Below are 21,187 nucleotides of genomic sequence, written 5' to 3' on the forward strand. Positions count from 1 at the left end.
TATCTGCAAAGTCTTTACACAAACCCGACTCAACTCCAATCCGGCCTATACCATCACCAGACCCTAAAACTAAAATAGAATACCAAAGCCTATCCAACACCCACAGCACCAAGAATAACCCTCTGCACAGCCCACCTCGCAATCTGCCCGGCAACAGCAACAGCCACCGCACGCAGATACCCACAGCCCAATAGAATATAAAGAGCCTCGATATTACTCAGCAACACGAGATGGGCATCGACAACACCGAGCGAAAGCAACGACGCAAGAACATCGAATAAACTCGTGAGATAACTCGTCGGAACGTAGGGTCGAAGTAGTGACTCTGCGGCCGCGAGGGAAGATTCCAGGAATGAGGCTGAGGGTGAGGAGGAGGATGTAGAGACTCGGTCCCGGTCTGAAGAAAGCGCTGCTTTTGCGGCGCCGAGGTCTTTTCTTCCTGCTCCCGTTTCTTTTGCTGGGTTGTGGGTTGTGGTTTCTGAAGGTGTGTTGTTGCCTCGGCCGTCGGCGCCCCAGATTACCAGGAGGATTGGGAAGACTTTTGCGCAGCTGCTTACGAGTAAGGCGGTGCTTATTGCTGTTGGGCTGGCGGCTGTTGGTGGGGGGAGGGGTTGGATCATTTGGGGTGGTGCGGTTGAGGTTCGGCGGGAGGGGTGGTGGTGGGCGTTGTTGTTGGATTGTTTGGGTTAGGGGTGATGGGTCTGTTGGAGAGGTGAGGTCCGTGGAGGTTGAATTGGATGATATCTTTGCTGAAGTGGTTGTAGTCGGGCTTAGCAGCTGGGTAGATAGTGTTGGAATAAGCTGCGACGAGGGCGAGGGCCGCATGGTTGGGGTTGGAGGGCCGGAGGGGAAGGGGGTTGTGTCGCCGGTGCTTGTACCTGATGCAGGCGCGGTGGTAGTTGTGGTGGTGGCGTTGTTATTTGCTTCTGGTCCGCTATAGCGATGAGACTTTGGGACGAGAATTGAAGCGAGTAGGCGGACTGTTAAGTGGTGCGCGAGAGTCGCGGTTGCGTTGAGGGTCAGGAAGAAGAGATATTGTACGACGATGGGGGCGCGGGATATGAAGGTTGTGGCGAGGGAGGGATCTTTCTCCAGGCGGGCCCAGGTGAGGTAGACATCGAAGAGGAGAAGGAGAATCCCCAGGCGAATGATTGATCGCTATAGCGTCTGCGCATTAGTTTGTTGTCCCGTATGCGGAGGGGGGTAAGTCTGGATGTGTGGCTCACATCGAAGCGGTTGTCATCGCGCCCGAGTCTGTTGAAAAGGAGATGGCGGTAGACCTATGGTAGGAAGTGTCAGATCTTTATTATTTGTGGACCGCATCAGGGTAAAAACTGACTTGTGGTTTGATGAGCACCAGGTCGATAAAGATCACAACGAAGTCATATTCAACGTATTTGTCGGCGAAGCGCTGGCAGCGAGGACACTGGGTCAATCGCACGCCTTTCCCTGAGAACGGTCATCGGCACGACTGTATGCGCTATACAGGTGCGAGACCGGGTAGGAACATTCGATGCAGATGGGCATCGTGTCATGACGTGGAGGAGGAAGCTGGGCGATTGGGGAAATTGCTTAGCTGCGAGGGCGGAGTGCGGGACGCGTTCTAGACTCGGCCCACTCGTTTGTTACTACCAGCACCAATGCCATGATTTTATTACATACTGGATAAAAGATTGTTACTATGACCTTGATCTGCTGAAGTATTGACTAGTATTTACAATCTGATATATATTCACATTCCCAACCACCCTCACCCCTGAGGGCTAATATACACAAATGGGATATCAATCGTCTTTCCATGCGCCTAATCAATAACGCTTTTATTATCAGCCCAACTAGGCTGAATAGCCCGACACACAGCCTCATAGTCCTGGAATCGCTGCGTATCCTCTGGCAAACCAGGTGTAGTCCAAAACATTGTCCAATTGCTATCAGCCAGCTTCCAGGAGCCGCAAGACCGTTCAAAATACCACTTATTCACGGGATTATCCTTGCGACTACGCCAGCAGACCCCATTGGGGAAACATGTACGCACCATTGCGTTGAACACGATGTCTGCCACACCGCCGGCACCTTGGCTGCGCTTGAGTACTGCGAATTTATCTCAGGTAGGGAACCATGCGTGCGGCGTTCTCGGGACTGCCGTCGTCGACCACGCCGGGTGGTGTTTCCCATGTGAGGATTGCGCCGCCTTCGTACTCGCCTGCAACGATAATGCCGGCGATACGGTCGTTCACGCGTTGTAGATAGTTGTGTACATCGAGCTTACGGTCGAAGGAATCTTCAATGAGTTGAACGAGTCGGGGGAGGTCGATTGATGGGTCGTTCAATTGCAGGCGTGGTTGACTCTGGGCGGTCCATATATGGGTATATGGATTGGGGAGGAGGGTGAGGGGCATACCTCTTTTCACGAAAGTGGTATGAGGTGGAAGTGGACTGATAGCACTGGGCCGGCTAGATCCAGCAGCGCGGCGCCCCGGTGGAAGTGAGGACGATAGAAGAGGTTTATCGGTGAGTAGGTTGTGGATGAGAGGATTGCGCTGACGTCGGGTTCCAACAGCAGACACATTCGATGAGGCGGTCTGGGAGGACCGACCAGAGTTGGCAACTTCTTGAGGAGATGCAATGATGCCAGAGGAGGCGGAGGGTAGCATTGCTAGAGTTTGTTGAGATAGGCGGAGGTTCTCCAAATGGCCATCCAGAAGAACTGACATCGCCTCCGCACCCGGGAGATGGTTCGATTGCCCGGGGAGAGGCGAAATCACATCCTCATTCACGAATTTTGAGAACGGGTTGCTGTCTAGTAAAGCAGATGCAGGTCCTGTGTCCTTGCGGGGCGCTACCACCTTCGCCTTTCCGGCGATCGATTCTCGTGTCTCGGACAATTCCTCTTCAATTTCATCAAATTCTTGCTCCATGTTGATGAAAACATGTGATGATTGAGGTCCCCTGAAGGCTGGAATGCCCCCAAGAGGGTGTAGAAGAATTACTCGATCCAGTGAGACTTCCTTTTGTAGGGCATCGATTCGTTCCGCAGTGACAGCAGGGTCTTCGTCTGGATCAGGAACCGTAGACAACCCCGCGAATTCCTTGGTCAGTGCAAGTACCGCATCATTTGCAGATACTGGGACGGCTCGAGGATTCTCCTCTAAATATGCAACTGGTGTGACAATAACGACATGGCCATCACGGAGCGGGCTCAAAAGGGCCTTCCGGGACATGACAGTAGGAGGACCCGGACACTTCTCAGAAAGCGAAAGTGCCGAATCCAGACGGAATGATTTGGAGTTGGGCTGTTCATCAACCGCCGCCGAAATCCGATTAGCCTGGTCGATTGCGAGTTGTCGCATGGCTGTGCCGTCCATATTTCCTGGGTCAATTACTACAAGACATCCCATACCTAAGCGTATGAGCTGAGACAGAGTCCGAGCGACACCGGTTACCACCTCATCGTTGAGAGACTGGGGGTTTGTGATTTTGATCAAGGCTAAATGAAGCCTCTCGGCGGGTTCTTGACCTTGTGGAGCAGGTGTAGTGTTTTGCCGGAAAACCGGACTGTCATAGACGGCTCTCGAAGCACCGTAGAATGATCCCAGATTGACACCGGAGGACAAGGACTCCGATGGCTTCTCCGTTGTCACTTCCTGCTCATTTGCGGGTTGGGCGGTTGACTTGGGAGGGTTCTTCTTGAAGCGAGACAAATACGACTTAGCCTCGCGCTTGGTTGAAGCAGAGCTCAGTAGACTGAGGAAGAATTCCTGTGTAATTAAAATCAGCTATTGGCTTTATATGGCGCGTATGTATGATTGAGTTACACACCCGATCTAGGAGCTTCTCTTTAGCTCGGTGCCCTAGCCGATCGTTACTGGGACTGGTATTGGAGAATTCGGCAATCTGCTGGGCCCTTGGAAGCGACTGCACTGGACGCACCGCTGTGGGGTCATTGGCACGGGCGACATGTTGCTGGAGCGAATATGATCAGTTTCGGTGAAATGGAAGTATTCGGAGATAACCCTCAACACTCACGTTAGCTCGGGCGGCCTGGGCAGTGCGAGACAAGTTAAGGACTCGGGAGCTCATCTTTCGAACCACCAGAGACCGGACTGGTGTGTACGAGGGGAGAAGCGCAGCAGTATCGTAAAAATAGGGACCAGAGGACCAGCTCAATTATCAAAAGAAAAAAGAAAGGGAAGTAAATTGACTGGGGCATGACGCATCCTCGGCTGGGCTTCACCGCCTGGCGATCCCAACTAAATTTCCTATCACCAGCTCCCCCCGTTATTTTCCGTCTTAGCTGCGCGAATTATCAGATCAAACTGGGATTGAATATTCTCGGTGCTGCCATAACATTGGCTGCGACAATCCACTCATGGAGATTGTCTGACATCCACCTAGCGGGGCAGTTTTACGAATAATGTATGTCGGTCTGCAGACTCGGGATCCCTGTCGCCGGGACTTGGCGGGGCTTGACCTCGATGGAGCTAGCCAGTATACTAGTACGTACTATATAACTACTAAGTAGTTCTGACTCCTGCCTATATTTACTTTTCAGACGTACTATTTATTCAGAACTTGGATACTTTCTTTCTACTATTATAAAAGTTCTTGCCTTCAAGGTTGGCTCAACTTCTCACTTATACTTTTTGGGGGGGTTTTCTTTGATTTATACTTTTGCGTAGTATAAATCTAGTTACTCCCTTTTGTTCCCTTCATTCCTCTGCTACCTAGGTTCATTTTACTAGTACTAGAAATGTGTAAGAGCTCGAAGCTCCTGCGAGGACTATCCCCATGTGTATACTGCACCATGGCCGCCTGATAGTCTCGGAGGACGGACTCGTCTCCGGAGATCTCTTTTTGAGACCGAATGACGGACACGGATATCTCCAGCCTGAGTCACCTGGAGATGGACTCGGATTCGGAGATCTCTAGGCCCCGGAAATCACGGACGGACTCGGTCATTTCAAGAACCGTTTGGCCCTGTCTTTACCTTCTCCTGTCTTCTTCCTTTCTTCTCTTCTTCTCTTCCTCTCTTTCTCTCTCCCCACCACCATCTCTTCCCACAACCCTTCTCCAGAACTAGCAAGGTATGTCGTCTCCCTTTGGATCACTGAATCCTTCATGCTCATCGACTGAATGTTTCATTTTCAAAGCTCAACCATACAAACATCGTTCCTACAAGGTATGCATGTGAGAGAAGATCCACGCCACAGAATTCCGGGGGCCGGCTGCTGGTACTATGAGATGAATGACTACTAACAGCTGACAGAACACCTCACGGGCTCAAGATGAAGTTCATCTTCACTCTTGTTTCCTTCCTGGTCCTTCTAGCCATGATGGCTGAAGGACGCAGCCTCTACCAGGGCTCACCCCCGGGTGACAACTCTGTCGTTCATGATGAACAGTCTCTCAATGATCTGGCCAAGGACAGCTCTGGCACAATTCTCTACTCGAGCAATGGTGCTCGAGCCACGGTGACTGAAGAACTTACCCGCTACCACACTGCACCCCCAAGCGATGCCATTATCTTTCACGACGAGCAATCCCTCAGCGACCTGATCAAGGACAATCCTGACACACTTCTCTACTCTGAGAACGGAGGATACTACCTCAAGAACATGGAAGAAGCCGTCATTGGCATCGCCGCCGATGACCTCTGCGAATACCTTGGTGCATCTTTTGCGTTCTTCAATGATGCTGCTGGGGCAAATGCTGTGGAGGAGCCTGAGTGTTTGCATGAAAAGGATACGGGGAAGTGTCCTGCTCCTGTCCCTCAGTGTCCGGCTGACATGAGACCATGTGGTATTAATTGTTGTCCTATCTCTCTCGCAGATGGCTGTTTCGGTTCCCACTGCTCCAGCTCTGGAGATTGTCAGCACCGAGGTTGTGTTACATGCACTCACACGAAGTTTTGTCTTATCTAAAGCGTGATGCCGCTTTGATTCAACATGGCGGAGACCAAAGGTCTGATCATCAGCCTTTGGGCTTTGACTTCTTTCTAGCGTGCTCCAGATGGTACAAACCCAATTTCCTGTTACTGTTCCTGTTACTTTAATAATTCAATTCAATCTTCAATGAAGGTACTACCTAGAACCTTATTTCTACGTTCTATTCATCAGTAGTATACTGGTAGCATACCTGGTAGTATGGTAACTCAATGCTGACCGCTTTGGTATGGGGTAGTACTGGTAGTACTGGTAGTACTGGGGAGTACTTTCCACGATAGGGCGATCCCGCTACGATGGCAGTACCAATAGGTTCCTCCGCCCCCGCCACCTTCTCATCTTCTTCTTTTCATTACTTCCTGTAATCCTCCACTGGCAATTTGAACAACTACTTACTACCTCCTTCCACTTGAGGTTTGTCTTTCCTCCTTTGCTATCCCTTCTCTCCCTTTGCTTTTGATCCTGCCTTGCCCTGCCCTTCATTTCCCTCTCCCTGCCCTTCAGACACCCCCTCCTTGCTCACACACTGGACCGCCCGCGTCGCAAATTCTTATCTGCAGCCACCAATCGCAGCTGCAGTGAATGATGACCTCAGTCATGGCGCTGAAGGCGGCGTGAGGCTCGAGGCTTGACTTCCCATTTCTTTGGCCAGCTTTGTCCACCTTCTGTCACCTGCATACTCCGTACTAAATCCCCACCGGTCCAGATTTGCATCCCTCGATCCCCCCACCAATACCACCCACCACCTACCCGGGACCCCTGCAAAAACCGACCCTGGACGTGCGTTGTTATCCACACGCGATCACCTTCTCAGCCTTCAATTAACACCTCGTCGACCCCCAGTTGATAACTCCATTTTTCCCTCTTCACCATGTCCGATCCCAGCGACCGATCTTCGGAGTCCATGCCCGGCCCCGAACCCTCTGGTCTGAAGCCCTTGTCCAACATCGAGGATATGGCCCTGCCGAACCCCAGCAATAGCGACCTGTCTCGCTTCATGAGCCGCGCCGGTATTTCTCTGTCCAATGGCTTCCCCCTGGAGGACGACGACGAGATCGATGAGGAAGTGGATGAGGACTACGTCGCTGTCGACCAGGATGATGCCAATGACTACCCTGTTTGGTTCCGCCGTCCCCCAAGCCATCACCGCACCAAGCTTGATGAATTGCACCCCTTCGTTCAGCTACTCTCCGCGTCTAATGTCGAAGACTGCGTCGCCGTTGAGCAGGCGTTCCCCGAGAACGAGCGCTGCTCGCGTGACAAAGTAAGTACTCGCCTGATGTCACTCTCTTCCCCGACAGTTCGGTTGAATCATTGGGTGATTCCATCAGACCAAGCGGAAGATGGTCAATAATCCACAAGAACGTGTCGTGACTAACCTGGTTTCCGCCGAGCAGTTCATTTATCGTCTAAGCCGTTGTCCCGAACTTAGCTTGGGAATGTTCACTCTCCCCATCATCAAGGCCGGTGACCCCAAGCCGCCGGCGACACTGATCGGCCACATCATTGCCACCCGTACCTCGGCGCCCTGCGTCACCGACCGCTCCATGAAACTTCCTTCCAAGTGGGAAGGCGAGCGTTGGACCTTTGAGGATGGAGAGGCTGTTGGTCACGAGGAGGGTGGCGGTACCATCGCTATTCACTCTTTGGCCGTACTGGAAGAACACCAGGGCAAGCAAGTCGGCAGCACCCTGATGAAGTCGTATATCCACCGTATTCGGGAAGCTCAGATTGCCGACCGGATCGCGATCATCGCCCATGACCATCTGGTAGATTTCTATAAATCATTTGGCTTTGAGGACCATGGTGAGAGCAAGTGCCAATTTGGCGGCGGTGGTTGGAGAGATCTGGTAAGCTGATTCAGCATTCATTGACGATTTTGATTACATATTCTAACTCGCGATGTTATAGATCTTGGAGCTTCCTCAAGAGCCGCTGCAGAACTAAGAACGAGAATTGACTCTACGGGTTTCTTTTGTTCGCATGCATCTTTTCGGCGTGGACCGTGTAAGAACAGGTTCGGTCTGCTGGTACTCCTTTTTGTCCGATTTCATATTTACAAGTTATTTCCCTATTCTATTTCTCATGTCCCCCTCAACGCAGTTCATGTCCGGTCATCGGTTTTGGTCTTCGGGCTCGAAAGAAAACGGAGTTTGTTTCTTTTTTTTGTTTCAGTTTTATTTTCCCCCGTTTTTTTTTTTTCTTTTTCTTTTTTTTTACTGGGATGGGATTGTGATGGCCAGTCTTACGAGTCTCATGGAACAAGGGTTTGGGCTGGTCAGGTCGGTCAGGGTTTGTGTACCATATTCGAAATGCAATGTACATGGGCACCACCTTCCCTTGAAATATAAACAATAAAACCTCAATAATTTTCGAAAGAGCGTGCATGGTGTAAGAGAAGGATACTACTAGTACCTTACGTACTAACCAACTAGTAGGATGTAATCTTCACATAGACGACCACGGTATTACCACTAGGTAGCATAGTATGGCCTATATCTAAACCTGACTGCTGCTAACCCTTACTTCTACCAATCAATCTGCCCACTGTACTATCACCATAGCTACTAATATATAGAATCTGTATAAACTCTCCCCAATCGACTTACCAGACTGAAAAGACCAAAAATACTAAAAATGAAGAATCAACACTCGGTTAATCGCCACATCCAATCCCGACCCCCGCATTTGTTCACCGCCCGGCAGAAATGTCCGACAAACAATTTTTTCGTCGGGGAAATCAAATGAGCGGACCCCCCAACAACCTCCCACTCCAGAGTCAGTCCATTCCTTGCTTGACTCCTGTGGCCCATCATGAAGACTACTTGGAAGGATGTAAGTAACTCTCTTCTTTGCACTGTCCAAATCTTTCCCCCCGGTTCCCTCGAGAATATCCAACTTATCTTTTTGACCGCCAGATTGCGCCTGTGCCCACCAACCAGGAATTCCTGGACATCGTCCTCAGTCGTACCCAGCGCCAGCTTCCCACACAAATTCGTGCTGGTTTCAATATCAGCCGTATCAGAGGTACTTGACTCTCATCGTTTACTCAAACCCGACTTCCATGGAGACCGGACGACAAAAAAAAAAGACGCTTCGGGCGATCGGGTTATCGATAAAGGGTTTATCGCTAATCAAATTTTCTTATGGCAGGTTTCTACACCCGTAAGGTCAAGTACACCCAGGAGACCTTCTGTGAGAAGTTCCAGGCTATTCTCGATGGATTTCCTCGTCTCCAGGACATTCATCCCTTCCGTAAGTTCTTTTTGCAATTTTGCTCCTTCGAGTGAAGGCTAATGGCCCCTCAGACAAGGATTTGATGAACACCCTCTATGATGCCGACCACTTCCGTATTGCTCTCGGTCAGGTTTCGACCGCCAAGCATCTGATCGAAACTGTTTCCCGTGATTACGTCCGTCTTATCAAGTATGCGCAATCGCTGTTCCAGTGTAAGCAGCTGAAGCGTGCTGCGCTCGGTCGCATGGCCACCATCTGCCGTCGCCTCAGGGATCCCCTCGTCTACTTGGAGCAGGTCCGCCAGCATTTGGGTCGTCTCCCTGCTATCGACCCTAACACCCGCACTCTGCTGATTTGCGGTTACCCCAATGTCGGTAAGTCCAGTTTCTTGCAAAACATCACCCGCGCCGATGTCGATGTCCAGCCCTATGCTTTCACCACCAAGTCGCTCTTCGTCGGTCACTTCGACTACAAGTACCTGCGCTTCCAGGCTATTGATACCCCCGGTATTCTCGATCACCCTCTGGAGGAGATGAATACCATTGAAATGCAGTCGATCACCGCCGTTGCTCACTTGCGCTCTGCTATCCTCTACTTCATGGATCTTTCCGAGCAGTGCGGTTACTCCGTCACCGATCAGATCAAGCTCTACCACAGCATCAAGCCTCTGTTCGCCAACAAGATTGTGTTCATTGTCATTAACAAGGTTGATATTCGCCGCCCCGAGGATCTGGATCCCGAGGAGCAAGAGCAACTGCAGAACATCCTCAAGGCGGACGATGTCGAGCTTCTGCAGGCTTCTTGCACCACCACCGAGGGTGTGAGTGCCGTTAAGAATGCTGCTTGCGACAAGCTGCTCGCTGAGCGAGTGGCCCAGAAGCTCAAGACCGGCTCCAACACCGCCGCCGACACCCCTGGTGGCCGTCTGGGCGATGTGCTGGCCCGTATCCACGTTGCCAAGCCCATGGGCGGCGTCACCCGGGAGACCTTCATCCCCGAGGCCGTCAAGAACCTCAAGAAATACGACAAGAGCGACCCCAACCGCCGGACATTGGAGCGCGATCTGGAGGAGGAGCAAGGTGGTGCCGGTGTCTACAGCTTCGATATGCAGCGCGACTACACCCTGGCCAACCCCGAGTGGAACCACGACAAGATTCCCGAGGTGTGGAACGGAAAGAACATCTACGACTTCGTGGACCCGGATATCGAGACAAAGCTGGCTGCTCTGGAGGAGGAGGAAGAGAAGATGAAGGCCGACGGCTACTACGATTCGGACGAGAGCGTCGAAGACGCCGAGGATGCCGACAACCGTATGAAGGCCAGCCTGATCCGCGAGAAGCGCGTCCTTATGAAGAACGACTCCAAGATGCGCAAGTCGCTCAAGAACCGCGCCCTCATCCCCCGCAGCGCCAAGGCCAAGAGGCTGTCGCAAATGGAGCGTGCGCTCGACTCCGCTGGTTACGATGTGGATGCCGCTGGCAGCCGCGCCCGTTCCCAGAGCCAGTCCCGTGGCCGGACCTTGACTCGCAATGATGATCACGAGGATGATGCTATGGACATTGACGACCCCCACAAGGCCATTGCTCGCGCTAAGAGCCGCGCTCGTAGCCAGCCTGCTACTGACAGACGTCTTGACGGTGTTACTTCGGCTACTAACAAGGAGAAGGCTGAGCGCATGTTCAAGCTGGGCCAGAAGGGGATGAACCGCATGGCTCGTGCTGGTGAGGCCGATCGTCACACCACCGCCGCTCTGCCCAAGCACTTGGTATGTTTTCTAATCCAGTTCCCCCCCCCCTTGATACATTTTCTAACGCAATTCAAAACAGTTCGCCGGAAAGCGCGGTATGGGTAAGACCCAGCGCCGTTAAGGGCCCCAGCCCTACTGCTACGGGCGACGAATCAAGACCCATTCTTAATCATCGTCAAATTGGTTTCCATACCGGGTGCACAATGGTGTCGGGCGTTTGCGTTTTGTTTTTGATTTTGTCTCTCGTGTCATTATTCCCATTTTGACTCGGTTATTCTATACCCCCACGTTTTTGGGTGGGGGGGTGTGTCTTTTTCTGTGAATAGACAGTCGTCGTATGATCTGCGAGGGGAACCTGTTTTTTCCAAGGTTCGCTCACTCAATAGGACCAAAAGTTCTGGACTTAATGATGTTGTATGTGTGCGGAAGCCAACAAGTAGTAGTAGACGAGTCAAAGTAGTAGTCATCGGTTGACGGTTACATGGACCCTTAAAGCCGTCACGCTTTTGGTAAACTCGTCCACATAATATTCAAGCTCATCTTCGTCCAGAAACTTCGTATGGCTCAGATTCGAGAAGATATCTAACTTGAATCTTGGAAGTTAACTCCACGAGTCGCATCATAACAAACTTCTCACCGTCCGAATACGCTCCATCATACATCCCGAGGTCGCATTAAGGAAACGGCGAATCCCGTTCTTGTCGTTAGTCCGGGACTCAACGATGCCGTTTTCGCTGCCTAATTGCAATTAGTATATAGTTGTAGGATTGGTACTGGCCAGACCCGCGGTATCGACCTACTCTGCAAACGGGGGATAATAAGGGATCGTGAATAGAATCAAGTGGTGATGAAAGTGGGATGGTAAATAGCGCAGAGTGGTGCTATAAACTTGAAGGCGCCCATTTATCCGTGCAAACCACCTGCAGTAAGGCTTTCGAATTTCTCACGCATCAAATTCAAAACCGGAGTCTGCTTGCCAATCATGGCCACCGAGAACGATGTTGGCGCAACTGAGCTGCTTTACAAGTTCGACAAAGTCATCAGCATGTAACTTGAATGTGTACGGAACGATAGATTCGGATGGTGCGTCCTGATAAATTATTAACAAACTACCATCGCCGCGTAGCCCTGTTTCTAATAGATCGATGGACTTAGGGATTTTCTTTATCTAATACGAGTACAATCCGGGCAGACAACCCGGAAACAAAGCTTGACGAAGAATGGGATTTGGTCTCTCCAAACCGCTGAGAAGTCTGGAAAACCATGGATCTGGGATTCAAACTGATGAATAAGGGCTCACATCGTTGAGAGAAGACTGGCAAACTACCAAGAACACCGTACGAATAAAGCCAACGTCAGGTGCAGCCAGCAAGTAACCTGTCCGGCATTAATAGGTAGATAGTCTCCGAAACTGGATAATGGCAAAGGCCCGGGCCTTTACCATAATTCTTGCCATTAACAACAGCAGCGCATCGCTGGACCAATGGGTCATTGACGATGTTGATCTTTTCGACATTATGACCGGCCGCAACAGACATCTCACAGGAGACTGGGGCTTTGGAAAAGATGATTACGTTCGACGGATGCAATGGATTAGATACAAATTGAGAAATAGTATGCTATTATGATCACAAATACCAACTGAATTGCCGACGCGAGACCGAGGCGGGGTTCAGGAGTTATATCAACGATGAACAATCGTACCGTTCTGCCAGAAGATGTATACAATAGTTTTCTTTATGAATCTATTGTAGTAAGGGATCATGAAACCTCTTCTAGTCAGAATTCGAAGTTCCACCATTTGGTCCATTCTGCACTATACTATAACTAAATCATTGGCTTACTGGTCTTCTTCTCTGCCTCGTGTGGGCTACGAGGTGTGATTCAGCTCGACGAGAGGACAAGTGGAGCATAAGATAGCCTTATTTGTGATTTTTGTGGAGCTGTTATCTTTCCAATTTTGGATCCTTCTTCGTAAGGTGTCATTTGCCTTGGGGTGCTGGTCGATGCCTTCATCTTCGATCGTCAGGGTCCGCATGTCTCTGCGGGGTCTTCCCCAGGGTTGTTGCTTTCTTTAACGGGGTTTCGATTCAGTATGATGATGGAGAAAATGTGGACCCTGAGTGAGAATGTTGAATAGAGTACGGGTTGATGCAGACGGAGTCCTGTTCAAAGGTGGTTTGCATGTATGTCCATCATGCCCCGGCATCCAACGTATGATTTCGTAGTATGCTCTCTCGATAACAGAGGGCCCCTCTACTCATCTTCTACTGCATATACCTAACCAAAGCTTGAATCTTTTGATCTACGAGACTACTGAATGGCATGAAAAAAAGCATGACCGAATCCAGGCCGCATGAGAAATAATCCAAGCTTCTTTGAATTGGCGATGTAGTACAAATATTAATCTTGACCAGCTGTCCCGGAAATAATGACACCAAGGAGAATAATGTTTGAGTCGACATTCTAGGCCTGAAGAAAGAGACACAAGGTGCCACCTTGCACCTACATTAGTCCCATGCAAATATCGTGCGACATGAAACCCGGGTCCAGGACTAGGTCCAGACCTTGATTTTGACCCAAAATGACCATGGAATGATGTGCCGCGATGTACGGAGTAGCCGGAGTACAAGCATCGGCCAGTCCGAGTATGTACAATGGCCCTCTGTTGACTACTGGCATTTACGTATGTATGCACGATTTGGAGAATGTGGGTCCAACGCCTGGATTTTACGGTTTTGGAAATGAGGATGAGATCATTAGGCCTATCTGCGAAGATAGTATCCCGAGAATGGACCGCAGTGCATTGTGCTTCTGTCCACTGGACTCCTTGCTGGTGAAATTGCGTTTCATATTGGACAGAGAGGGAGATTCTGCCCAGAAGCGACGGAAAGGATTTTAGAAGAATTACTAGCTGACGCAGGAAAATTCGACTTGGCTTTCATGTCAACTCTCCATTGTGAATCTCTACGTATCTATTTTGAATAGTGTTCCACTCATAGATTGATCATACCAATGAGTAAACTGGAAACCCAGATGCTTTGACGGATAAGCACGAAAACATACTACTGCTGGTGCTTCGTACGGAGTACAGAAAGTCACATCGCCGCTGCATGGCACCTGGGCACCTACGAGTGCGGAATGGTCTTGCCTAGAATAGGCAAAAAAAGCCAAAATTCACCCAAGAGATAAACGACCTCGCTTGTGAGCTTTTATTGGATGGTGACGACATTCAGCCCTGGTGGATAATTGGCACCGTATGAGTTAGGAAGGCGTGTTGGCATTGGTGGGCCTAGATGGCCCCTTTTCGAAAAACCTGAGCTATTTTTCGCATGCCACGCTCGGTGGTCTGACTCTGTTAGCGGGTGAAAATTTCCTAGCCAGTTCACCGCAGATCACGGAAGGGGCGTGGGCCAAGTGGGGCTCGACGAGAAAGGATTGTGTGGTTCCGTCGAGCCTCTCGCACATCCTCTGAAGATCCCGTGTTTCGGGATGCCGAGTGGAAAATTTTCGCAAAGTGCTCAATTGGCAGTCATCTACCCAGGAATGAGGGTAGAAATTATTGCAAATGAATTATAGACTTACTATGATCACTGAAAGGGATACATTAGATATCCTGCATTGTAATTCTAGCTGCAGGACCCCTGTCGCAAGCCGCAACAGTGCAGCATCGATCCCGAGTCGGCTCGGCGTCGGCCTGCAAACTGGACTCGGTGTGCCGATTCAGGCCAGGGTGGGACCGGCGAATAGCTCAACAGATCGGAAATCTCTGCGCGGTCGTCGACCGAAGGCTCACCGGCGGTGGGTCTAGCTTAACTCGAGCTCGAACCACGCCGACCGGTGCACCTATTCAGGGATTCCTTATCAGTACTGTTTGCAAAGCGCAGTTTGAGACCTGGATGGAGATGGTATAAGAACGGGGCTCTAGCCCAGTTTGAACTCTGAATGTCCGCGTGACATTTTGATAGATTTTATTCTTGTCACGTAGATGTAATGGAATATCATGTCCATCGTAAGACCTCCCGAATCAAGCCAAGCTTTGTTCCGTGGCGATCGTCATAGTCTGAGACCGGCTCGGGCGACGGCCTGTTTTGCAGGGAAGAATCCACGGCGCCCCACTCGCCAAAGTAAATGGAAATTTTCTGTCATTGTGAGCTCCTGTTCCAACGTTTGCTTGTCGCAGGTAAACGGGAAGTTAAAAGAAAAAAGTCAATACGGAAGAAATCAAGGAGGTGATTCTATGATGACGAGGTCTTTTGATTTTCCACTGTATACCAGCATCATTGTAGGCCCCTTTAGGAACTATGTAGTTGAGCTGAGCTGCTCAGCACCCACGGACTGTATCCGTGAGCAGCCAGGCACTGCATTCTCATTCGTTCGGCACAGACCCAGTCATTACTCAATCACGCAGTTTTCTAGAAGGTGGCAAGAAGCTCGGCAATGTTTTCGTCTCTACATACCAACGATCGTGGTTCGGAATTCCTCGTGTGATGGCATGGCATGCTTGCTGAGACAATGTCTTTAGAAAACAAGAGAACAATAAACACAAAATAAAAATAAACAAAAGATAAACAGTACGAATGCCATTGTTCTTGTAGACCTGGCAGTTGTTTACTATACGTTTACTACAAGTAGGCTTGCAGTGGTGGTATCCAAGACAAACGGGCCTCACGTGGACAGACCGCATTCGGGTCTCATCTCCAGAGACTCTTCAAATGCCATTCTCCACCTCTTCTCCACCCCAAGAACCCTCCCCTGTGTATGGAGTAGTATGTGCCCATGGAGACGAAATTTCCCTCCGCCCCATCCCGACAAACGTGGGACGCGAGATCCGGGCCCCCGTTTTGTCTGCCATGGTACCCCAAGGGGGAGTCCGATTCTCCGCTAACCATGTCATGGTATTTATTTGCTCCCTTCCCCTGCCTAGCCCGCAGTCTTTTTTTTCTTTCTCCATCCCTCTCTTCCATTTACCCTCCGGCTTTCACCACTCCCGGCTAGGTTACTTGCATCATGGGTGTCGGCAACATCATGGCCCGTTTCAAGGGTGGTGAGGACTCTCAGTTCTCCTCCCAGGCCCCTACACCTGCTCGCGCTGATTCGACTATTGCCGAGAAGGATGAGGGCATCATCGACGATAGCCCCGTCAAGTACCTCACTTGGCGCTCTTTCATCCTCGGCCTGTGTGTCTCCATGGGTGGCTTCATCTTTGGTTACTCTACTGGTATGTTTCACTACATAGTGGCGGGGGAAACGCAGCCCATACAGGAATCATGACGTTAACTCGATGACCAGGTCAAATCTCGGGTTTCACTTCCATGACCGACTTCAAGGAGCGCTTCGCGGAGTACAACGAGTCTTCCGGTGAATACGTCTTCAGCAATGTTCGCAACGGTCTTATTGTTGGTCTGGTAAGTTCGCACTGGCCATCGCCATCACCTCCACCTCGACAAACAACACAAAAAGTGGACCAGGACTGACTATCTGACAGCTCTCGATCGGTACTATGATTGGCGCCCTGGTGGCTGCCCCCATTGCCGACAGAATTGGCCGCAAGCTCTCCATCTCCTTCTGGGCTGTTATCAACATTGTCGGAATCATTGTGCAGATCACCACCCAGGAAAAGTGGTACCAGGTCGCCCTTGGCCGTTGGGTCATGGGTCTTGGTGTCGGTGCCCTTTCCAGCGTTGTCCCCATGTACCAGTCTGAGTCGGCTCCCCGTCAGGTCCGTGGTGCCATGGTCAGTGCCTTCCAGCTGTTCGTCGCCTTCGGTATCTTCATCTCCTACATTGTCAACTACGGTACCGTCCACATCAACTCCAGTGCCTCGTGGCGCATCACCATGGGCATTGGTTTTGCCTGGCCCCTGATCCTGGGTATCGGTACCCTGTTCCTTCCCGAGTCCCCTCGTTTCGCCTACCGTCACGGCCGTGTTGAGGAGGCCCGCGAGGTCATGGCCAAGCTCTACGGTGTACCCACCAACCACCGCGTTGTTGCCCAGGAGATGGCCGACATGAAGCACAAGCTGGATGAGGAGAAGAACGCTGGCAATGCTGCCTGGCACGAGATCCTCACCGGTCCTCGCATGTTCTACCGTACCATGCTTGGTATTGCTCTGCAGTCCCTGCAGCAATTGACCGGTGCTAACTTCATCTTCTACTACGGAACCAGTATCTTCCAGGGTGTTGGTCTGAGCGACTCCTTCGTTACCCAGATTATCCTAGGTGCCGTCAACTTCGGTATGACCCTGCCCGGTCTGTACGTTGTCGAGCACTATGGTCGCCGTAACTGCCTGATGGTCGGTGCTGCCTGGATGTTCATCTGCTTCATGATCTGGGCTTCCGTTGGTCACGAGGTTCTGCACGTCAACCCTTCGTCCCACCCTGCCGGTGTTGCCATGATTGTCTTCACCTGCTTCTTCATCGTTGGTTTCGCTACCACATGGGGTCCCATTGTCTGGGCCATCTGTGGTGAGATGTACCCCTTCCGTTACCGTGCTACCTGCATGGGTGTCGCCACTGCCGCCAACTGGACCTGGAACTTCCTCATCTCTTTCTTCACCCCTTTCATCTCCAGCTCCATTGACTTCCGCTACGGCTACGTCTTCGCCGCTTGCTGTTTCGCTGCTATCCTGGTTGTCTTCTTCTTCGTCAACGAGACCCAGGGCCGTACCCTTGAGGAGGTCGACACTATGTACGTCCTGCACGTCAAGCCCTGGAAGTCCGCCAGCTGGGTTGCCCCCGAGGGCATCGTTGCCGACCTCCACGCTCCCCGTGAGCCCAAGGAGGGTGCTAGCGAGCAACAGCAGCACGAGTCTCTGATCGCCGAGCCAACTGAGGTTGCCGAGTCTTCTCAGTTCTCCCACAACGGCCAGACTACTGAGTCTAACTCTCACTCTCAGACTTTCCAGACCTCTGAGACTACTGAGACCCGCGAGTAAATTTCTTGCTTGAAACAAAACAATTTCGATACAATACCCATCAACGGGCCAATAATGGCTTTATGTACTTTTTAGTGATATGATTTCCGTGTTAATATTAAAAACTCGGCCCTTGCTACAAACTCCTCAATTGGAGACAAGAATTGAATAATGGCTTTTCCAATCCATACCTACTATGATCTAAATTTCTTCTTATATGTTGTACTGTCTCTTCTGAAGTCGTATTAATCTTTCGAACGTTGCATTCTAAAGCTCGAAGTCTGATATGGCCGACTGCCCAGGAGAAAATTTCCAGCTTTGATTACCACTCACTATACACTGGCAGAAGCAATTTGAAGCTCAATTCCGGAAGCTACATCACATCATATTCAAAATAACACCTTTATCTGCATGGTTTAGTATACTATATGTCCAATTACTTATTTTCCTGATTCTCAAACTTCATTCCCGCAGCTTTCCTAGCAGCACCATAAACACCCGCAATATCCCCCTTCTCCCCCTTCTCCGTCTTAACATCCTGCAAGAACGAATCGGTAACCTCAACATTCCGCATCCGCTGACCACCCTCCTTCGCCAAACTAGACGCATGACGAAGATCCTTTCGAGCAAGATCAACAGCAAACAAAGGCTCATCCCGCTGATAATAATCACCACTAATCATCCGATCCGCATACTTAGCAAAAGGGCCCGGAGCAAATAGATCCAACCACTGTTTCAGCGGACCAACGCCCAGTCCCGTAGATTCGGCCGCAACAACCGTCTCCGCCAGCACCCCGACGGTATTCAGGATAAATGTGTTGCCGAGAACTTTCAGCGTGGACGCCTTGCCAACGTCGATGTCCGCGCCTGTTCCATCGGACAAATCGATGGTCGATTTGGCAGTGACGCCCTCAAAGAATGGCTTCGCTTTCGCAATTGCAGTCTGTTTACCGGCTGGTACGACGATCAATTGTCCCGCATCGGCCATGTTCGGCGCACCGAAGACCGGGCATGCGACGAAGGATGCGCCCCGCGCGGCATAGGCGGCTTCCGTGCGTCGTGAGGTGTCTGGGTGGACGGTTGAGCAGTCGACGAAGGTCTTGGTAGACAGGTCGACAGTTTGATCAGCTAGGATGGTGTTGGTGATTGCGTCGATGGCGGGGTCATCGCCGACGCAGGTGAAGATCACATCGGCATTCTGCACAGCTTCCGAGAGCGACGTAGCGACGGCTGCGCGGCCGTTTAGGGTTTCGGCATGGGCGGTTGCGCGAGCTGTGGTGCGGTTGAAGAGGATGAGACTGGATTGAGGACCCTTTTGGGCGATGTTGGTGCTCATGCCCTGTTGTTCACATCATTGTTGGTTAGTCTCGGCCGGTGGAGAGAGGGTGGTTGGTTTATTCAGGTAGTCTTACCCGGCCAATATTGCCGAGGCCAATCCATGCAACGCGAATTCCGGACATTTTTGTGCAATTGGGTGATTACAGTAAGTAGTTGATTTGACGATGTGAAGATTAAAGGTGGCAGAGCTGGGAATTCCGGATTTAAGACAAGCTTCGACGTGGGGCAGCGTGGGGTAAATCGGGGGGGAGGAAATCGAGTCGGGCTTAGTTCTTATCCGCCGCAAAGTGCTGAGTCTGCCGCGGGTTTTATACTGCCAGTTGAGTTTTTCTCATATTTAGTTGATCCAATTGAAGACTCATTTCGGTGAGAAAGCTCTACTTCGGTCTCTTCACTTTTCGGTCAGCGGTTCGGCGCGAGCCACGCGCTCTCTAAGCAGTGAGTCAGTAAGGCCGAAGGGCCGAGCTGCTAAGCTGCGGATGTGGAGACTAAACTGTGGGGATTATCATGCAAGATTGGTCTTTGGAGCATTCAAGTTCACTAGTACATCATGATTCATTTGATATACTGCACTAAAACTAACAACTCTACAGCTTTGACTTCGACTTCTCCAGGATCGCTACATCCTGGAATGGAAGACCCAGATACTGCCACATGAACGCAAAACTATACAGCTTGTTAGTACTCTTTTTCTCGGTCATACAGAGAAACTGGGCTCTAGACTCACCGGTCACTGCCAAAAAAGGGCTCTTCTTTGCCCTCCTTGTTTCGCACCCAGAACCACGGGGCACCATACGCCCCCTGGTCAAGGGCCGTCTGCGTATTAGCAGTCAAGGCCTCCTTGTATTCAGGGCTAGAAGCAGCACCGAGGATAGCCTTGATCTCCTCGTCGGAATAATCGTGGCTTTTGAGCAGTTCTCCCAGTTGCTCCGGCTTGCTGATGTTGATGTTCTTGTGATACATCCACTCCCACAGCGAGAGGAAAGTGGTCTCATAGCGTTCGCGGGGGTAATTTTTCTTGATATAAATCATGCATCGTTGAGGCTGTGGAAACGAATTAGCTTTCAGATGACCCCTGCAAGCCCACCTGGGCAACGATTGGTCAAAACACACCATGATCGAAAGGATGGGGAAGAAATCCGGCGTCTTGATGGGGGCCACGCCGAAGTATTTACAAGCTCGCTCGGAGTCAAACTTGGAGTAGTTTGCTTTGGCTGGAAGGGTCCATGGAGGCTTATTTCCTATTATTACATATAAGCGGATGTTCCGGTTCAAGTACTGTGGACTTTTCGAATCCATACCAGAGCCAACATTGACGCCGCCCAAGAAAATAGGATGAAATCTGCCAACGTCAGAAATGCCGGTCGCAAAAGTCGCAAACCCCTGGATAAAAAGGCGGTCTCACTCAATCTCAATTCCATACGATTCCAGTGCCTGGCGATTTCTTCTCAGATAGAGGGTGGCATAGTATGAATAGGGCGACACTGTACACCAATCAGCATTCCGCAAGACCCCGGATTTCCCCCTTGAAGGGCAGAAGGGCAGGGATGACAGCCTAGGGCGAGTGGGCTCATACCGCAATCAACATACGCATCTATCTTGCCAGTCATGTTGAATTTGAATATTGTAATCACTCCTAAATTGATGACGCGATAGATAACTTCCTAGTGCATAGTGAGAGGAAGGATGGGTATATAGCAGTTGGTGATGAACGAAGGGCCCGAGGTGGAGATGGACCGAGGCTGTGGGGTTGATCACTCATCAGCTATTTCCGTCCTCTACAGCCTCGTTAGAACCGGGACGGCAACAAACAACCAGAAATACCTGTCTTGCCTGGTATTAATCATATAAATTATCTAGATAAAAATTACGTGGACTCAGATGATCTGGCAAATAATGTTCAATCCGAGTTGGCAAACCTTTCTGATTCAAGTTGGTCAAAGAACTGCTAGTAGAATGCCTCCATAATGTCAATCGGCGAAGAATTATATATAAATTTGAAAGATC

At 50.6% G+C, this 21,187-nt stretch overlaps 7 protein-coding genes across 7 annotated transcripts; 4 read left to right on the forward strand and 3 right to left on the reverse strand.

The window, feature by feature from the left end:
- Positions 1–89: 89 nt before the first annotated feature.
- arg2 (acetyl-CoA:L-glutamate N-acetyltransferase) lies at positions 90–4,080 on the reverse strand (the record flags this gene model as incomplete). Its single annotated transcript, XM_057270862.1, has 8 exons — positions 90–457; positions 522–1,158; positions 1,227–1,280; positions 1,340–1,411; positions 1,859–2,091; positions 2,141–3,758; positions 3,820–3,963; positions 4,027–4,080. The coding sequence occupies 8 exons, from the start codon at positions 4,078–4,080 to the stop codon at positions 90–92; spliced, it is 3,180 nt and encodes a 1,059-aa protein (XP_057118036.1).
- Positions 4,081–5,285: 1,205 nt separating this feature from the next.
- N7481_011644 (uncharacterized protein) lies at positions 5,286–5,928 on the forward strand (the record flags this gene model as incomplete). Its single annotated transcript, XM_057270863.1, has 2 exons — positions 5,286–5,799; positions 5,858–5,928. 2 exons carry the CDS (start codon positions 5,286–5,288, stop codon positions 5,926–5,928), a joined length of 585 nt encoding a protein of 194 aa, XP_057118037.1.
- Positions 5,929–6,813: 885 nt separating this feature from the next.
- N7481_011645 (polyamine acetyltransferase) lies at positions 6,814–7,889 on the forward strand (the record flags this gene model as incomplete). The annotated part of the gene is made up of 3 exons (XM_057270864.1): positions 6,814–7,260; positions 7,340–7,792; positions 7,854–7,889. 3 exons carry the CDS (start codon positions 6,814–6,816, stop codon positions 7,887–7,889), a joined length of 936 nt encoding a protein of 311 aa, XP_057118038.1.
- An 867-nt stretch (positions 7,890–8,756) lies between these two features.
- N7481_011646 (putative GTPase NOG1) lies at positions 8,757–11,047 on the forward strand (the record flags this gene model as incomplete). The annotated part of the gene is made up of 5 exons (XM_057270865.1): positions 8,757–8,777; positions 8,861–8,969; positions 9,096–9,197; positions 9,251–10,944; positions 11,006–11,047. 5 exons carry the CDS (start codon positions 8,757–8,759, stop codon positions 11,045–11,047), a joined length of 1,968 nt encoding a protein of 655 aa, XP_057118039.1.
- A 4,889-nt stretch (positions 11,048–15,936) lies between these two features.
- N7481_011647 (sugar porter family MFS transporter) lies at positions 15,937–17,863 on the forward strand (the record flags this gene model as incomplete). The annotated part of the gene is made up of 3 exons (XM_057270866.1): positions 15,937–16,147; positions 16,219–16,334; positions 16,415–17,863. The coding sequence occupies 3 exons, from the start codon at positions 15,937–15,939 to the stop codon at positions 17,861–17,863; spliced, it is 1,776 nt and encodes a 591-aa protein (XP_057118040.1).
- A 415-nt stretch (positions 17,864–18,278) lies between these two features.
- Positions 18,279–19,302, reverse strand: N7481_011648 (NAD(P)-dependent oxidoreductase; the record flags this gene model as incomplete). The annotated part of the gene is made up of 2 exons (XM_057270867.1): positions 18,279–19,181; positions 19,255–19,302. The coding sequence occupies 2 exons, from the start codon at positions 19,300–19,302 to the stop codon at positions 18,279–18,281; spliced, it is 951 nt and encodes a 316-aa protein (XP_057118041.1).
- Positions 19,303–19,767: 465 nt separating this feature from the next.
- N7481_011649 (putative DSBA family oxidoreductase) lies at positions 19,768–20,790 on the reverse strand (the record flags this gene model as incomplete). The annotated part of the gene is made up of 6 exons (XM_057270868.1): positions 19,768–19,846; positions 19,908–20,224; positions 20,294–20,421; positions 20,482–20,522; positions 20,586–20,664; positions 20,757–20,790. 6 exons carry the CDS (start codon positions 20,788–20,790, stop codon positions 19,768–19,770), a joined length of 678 nt encoding a protein of 225 aa, XP_057118042.1.
- Between the last annotated feature and the right edge of the window lie 397 nt (positions 20,791–21,187).

Source organism: Penicillium waksmanii, assembly GCF_028829765.1.
Source record: "Penicillium waksmanii strain IBT 27052 chromosome Unknown utg000009l:1.0-4314994.0:1.0-4318279.0, whole genome shotgun sequence".
Lineage (NCBI taxonomy): Eukaryota > Fungi > Ascomycota > Eurotiomycetes > Eurotiales > Aspergillaceae > Penicillium > Penicillium waksmanii.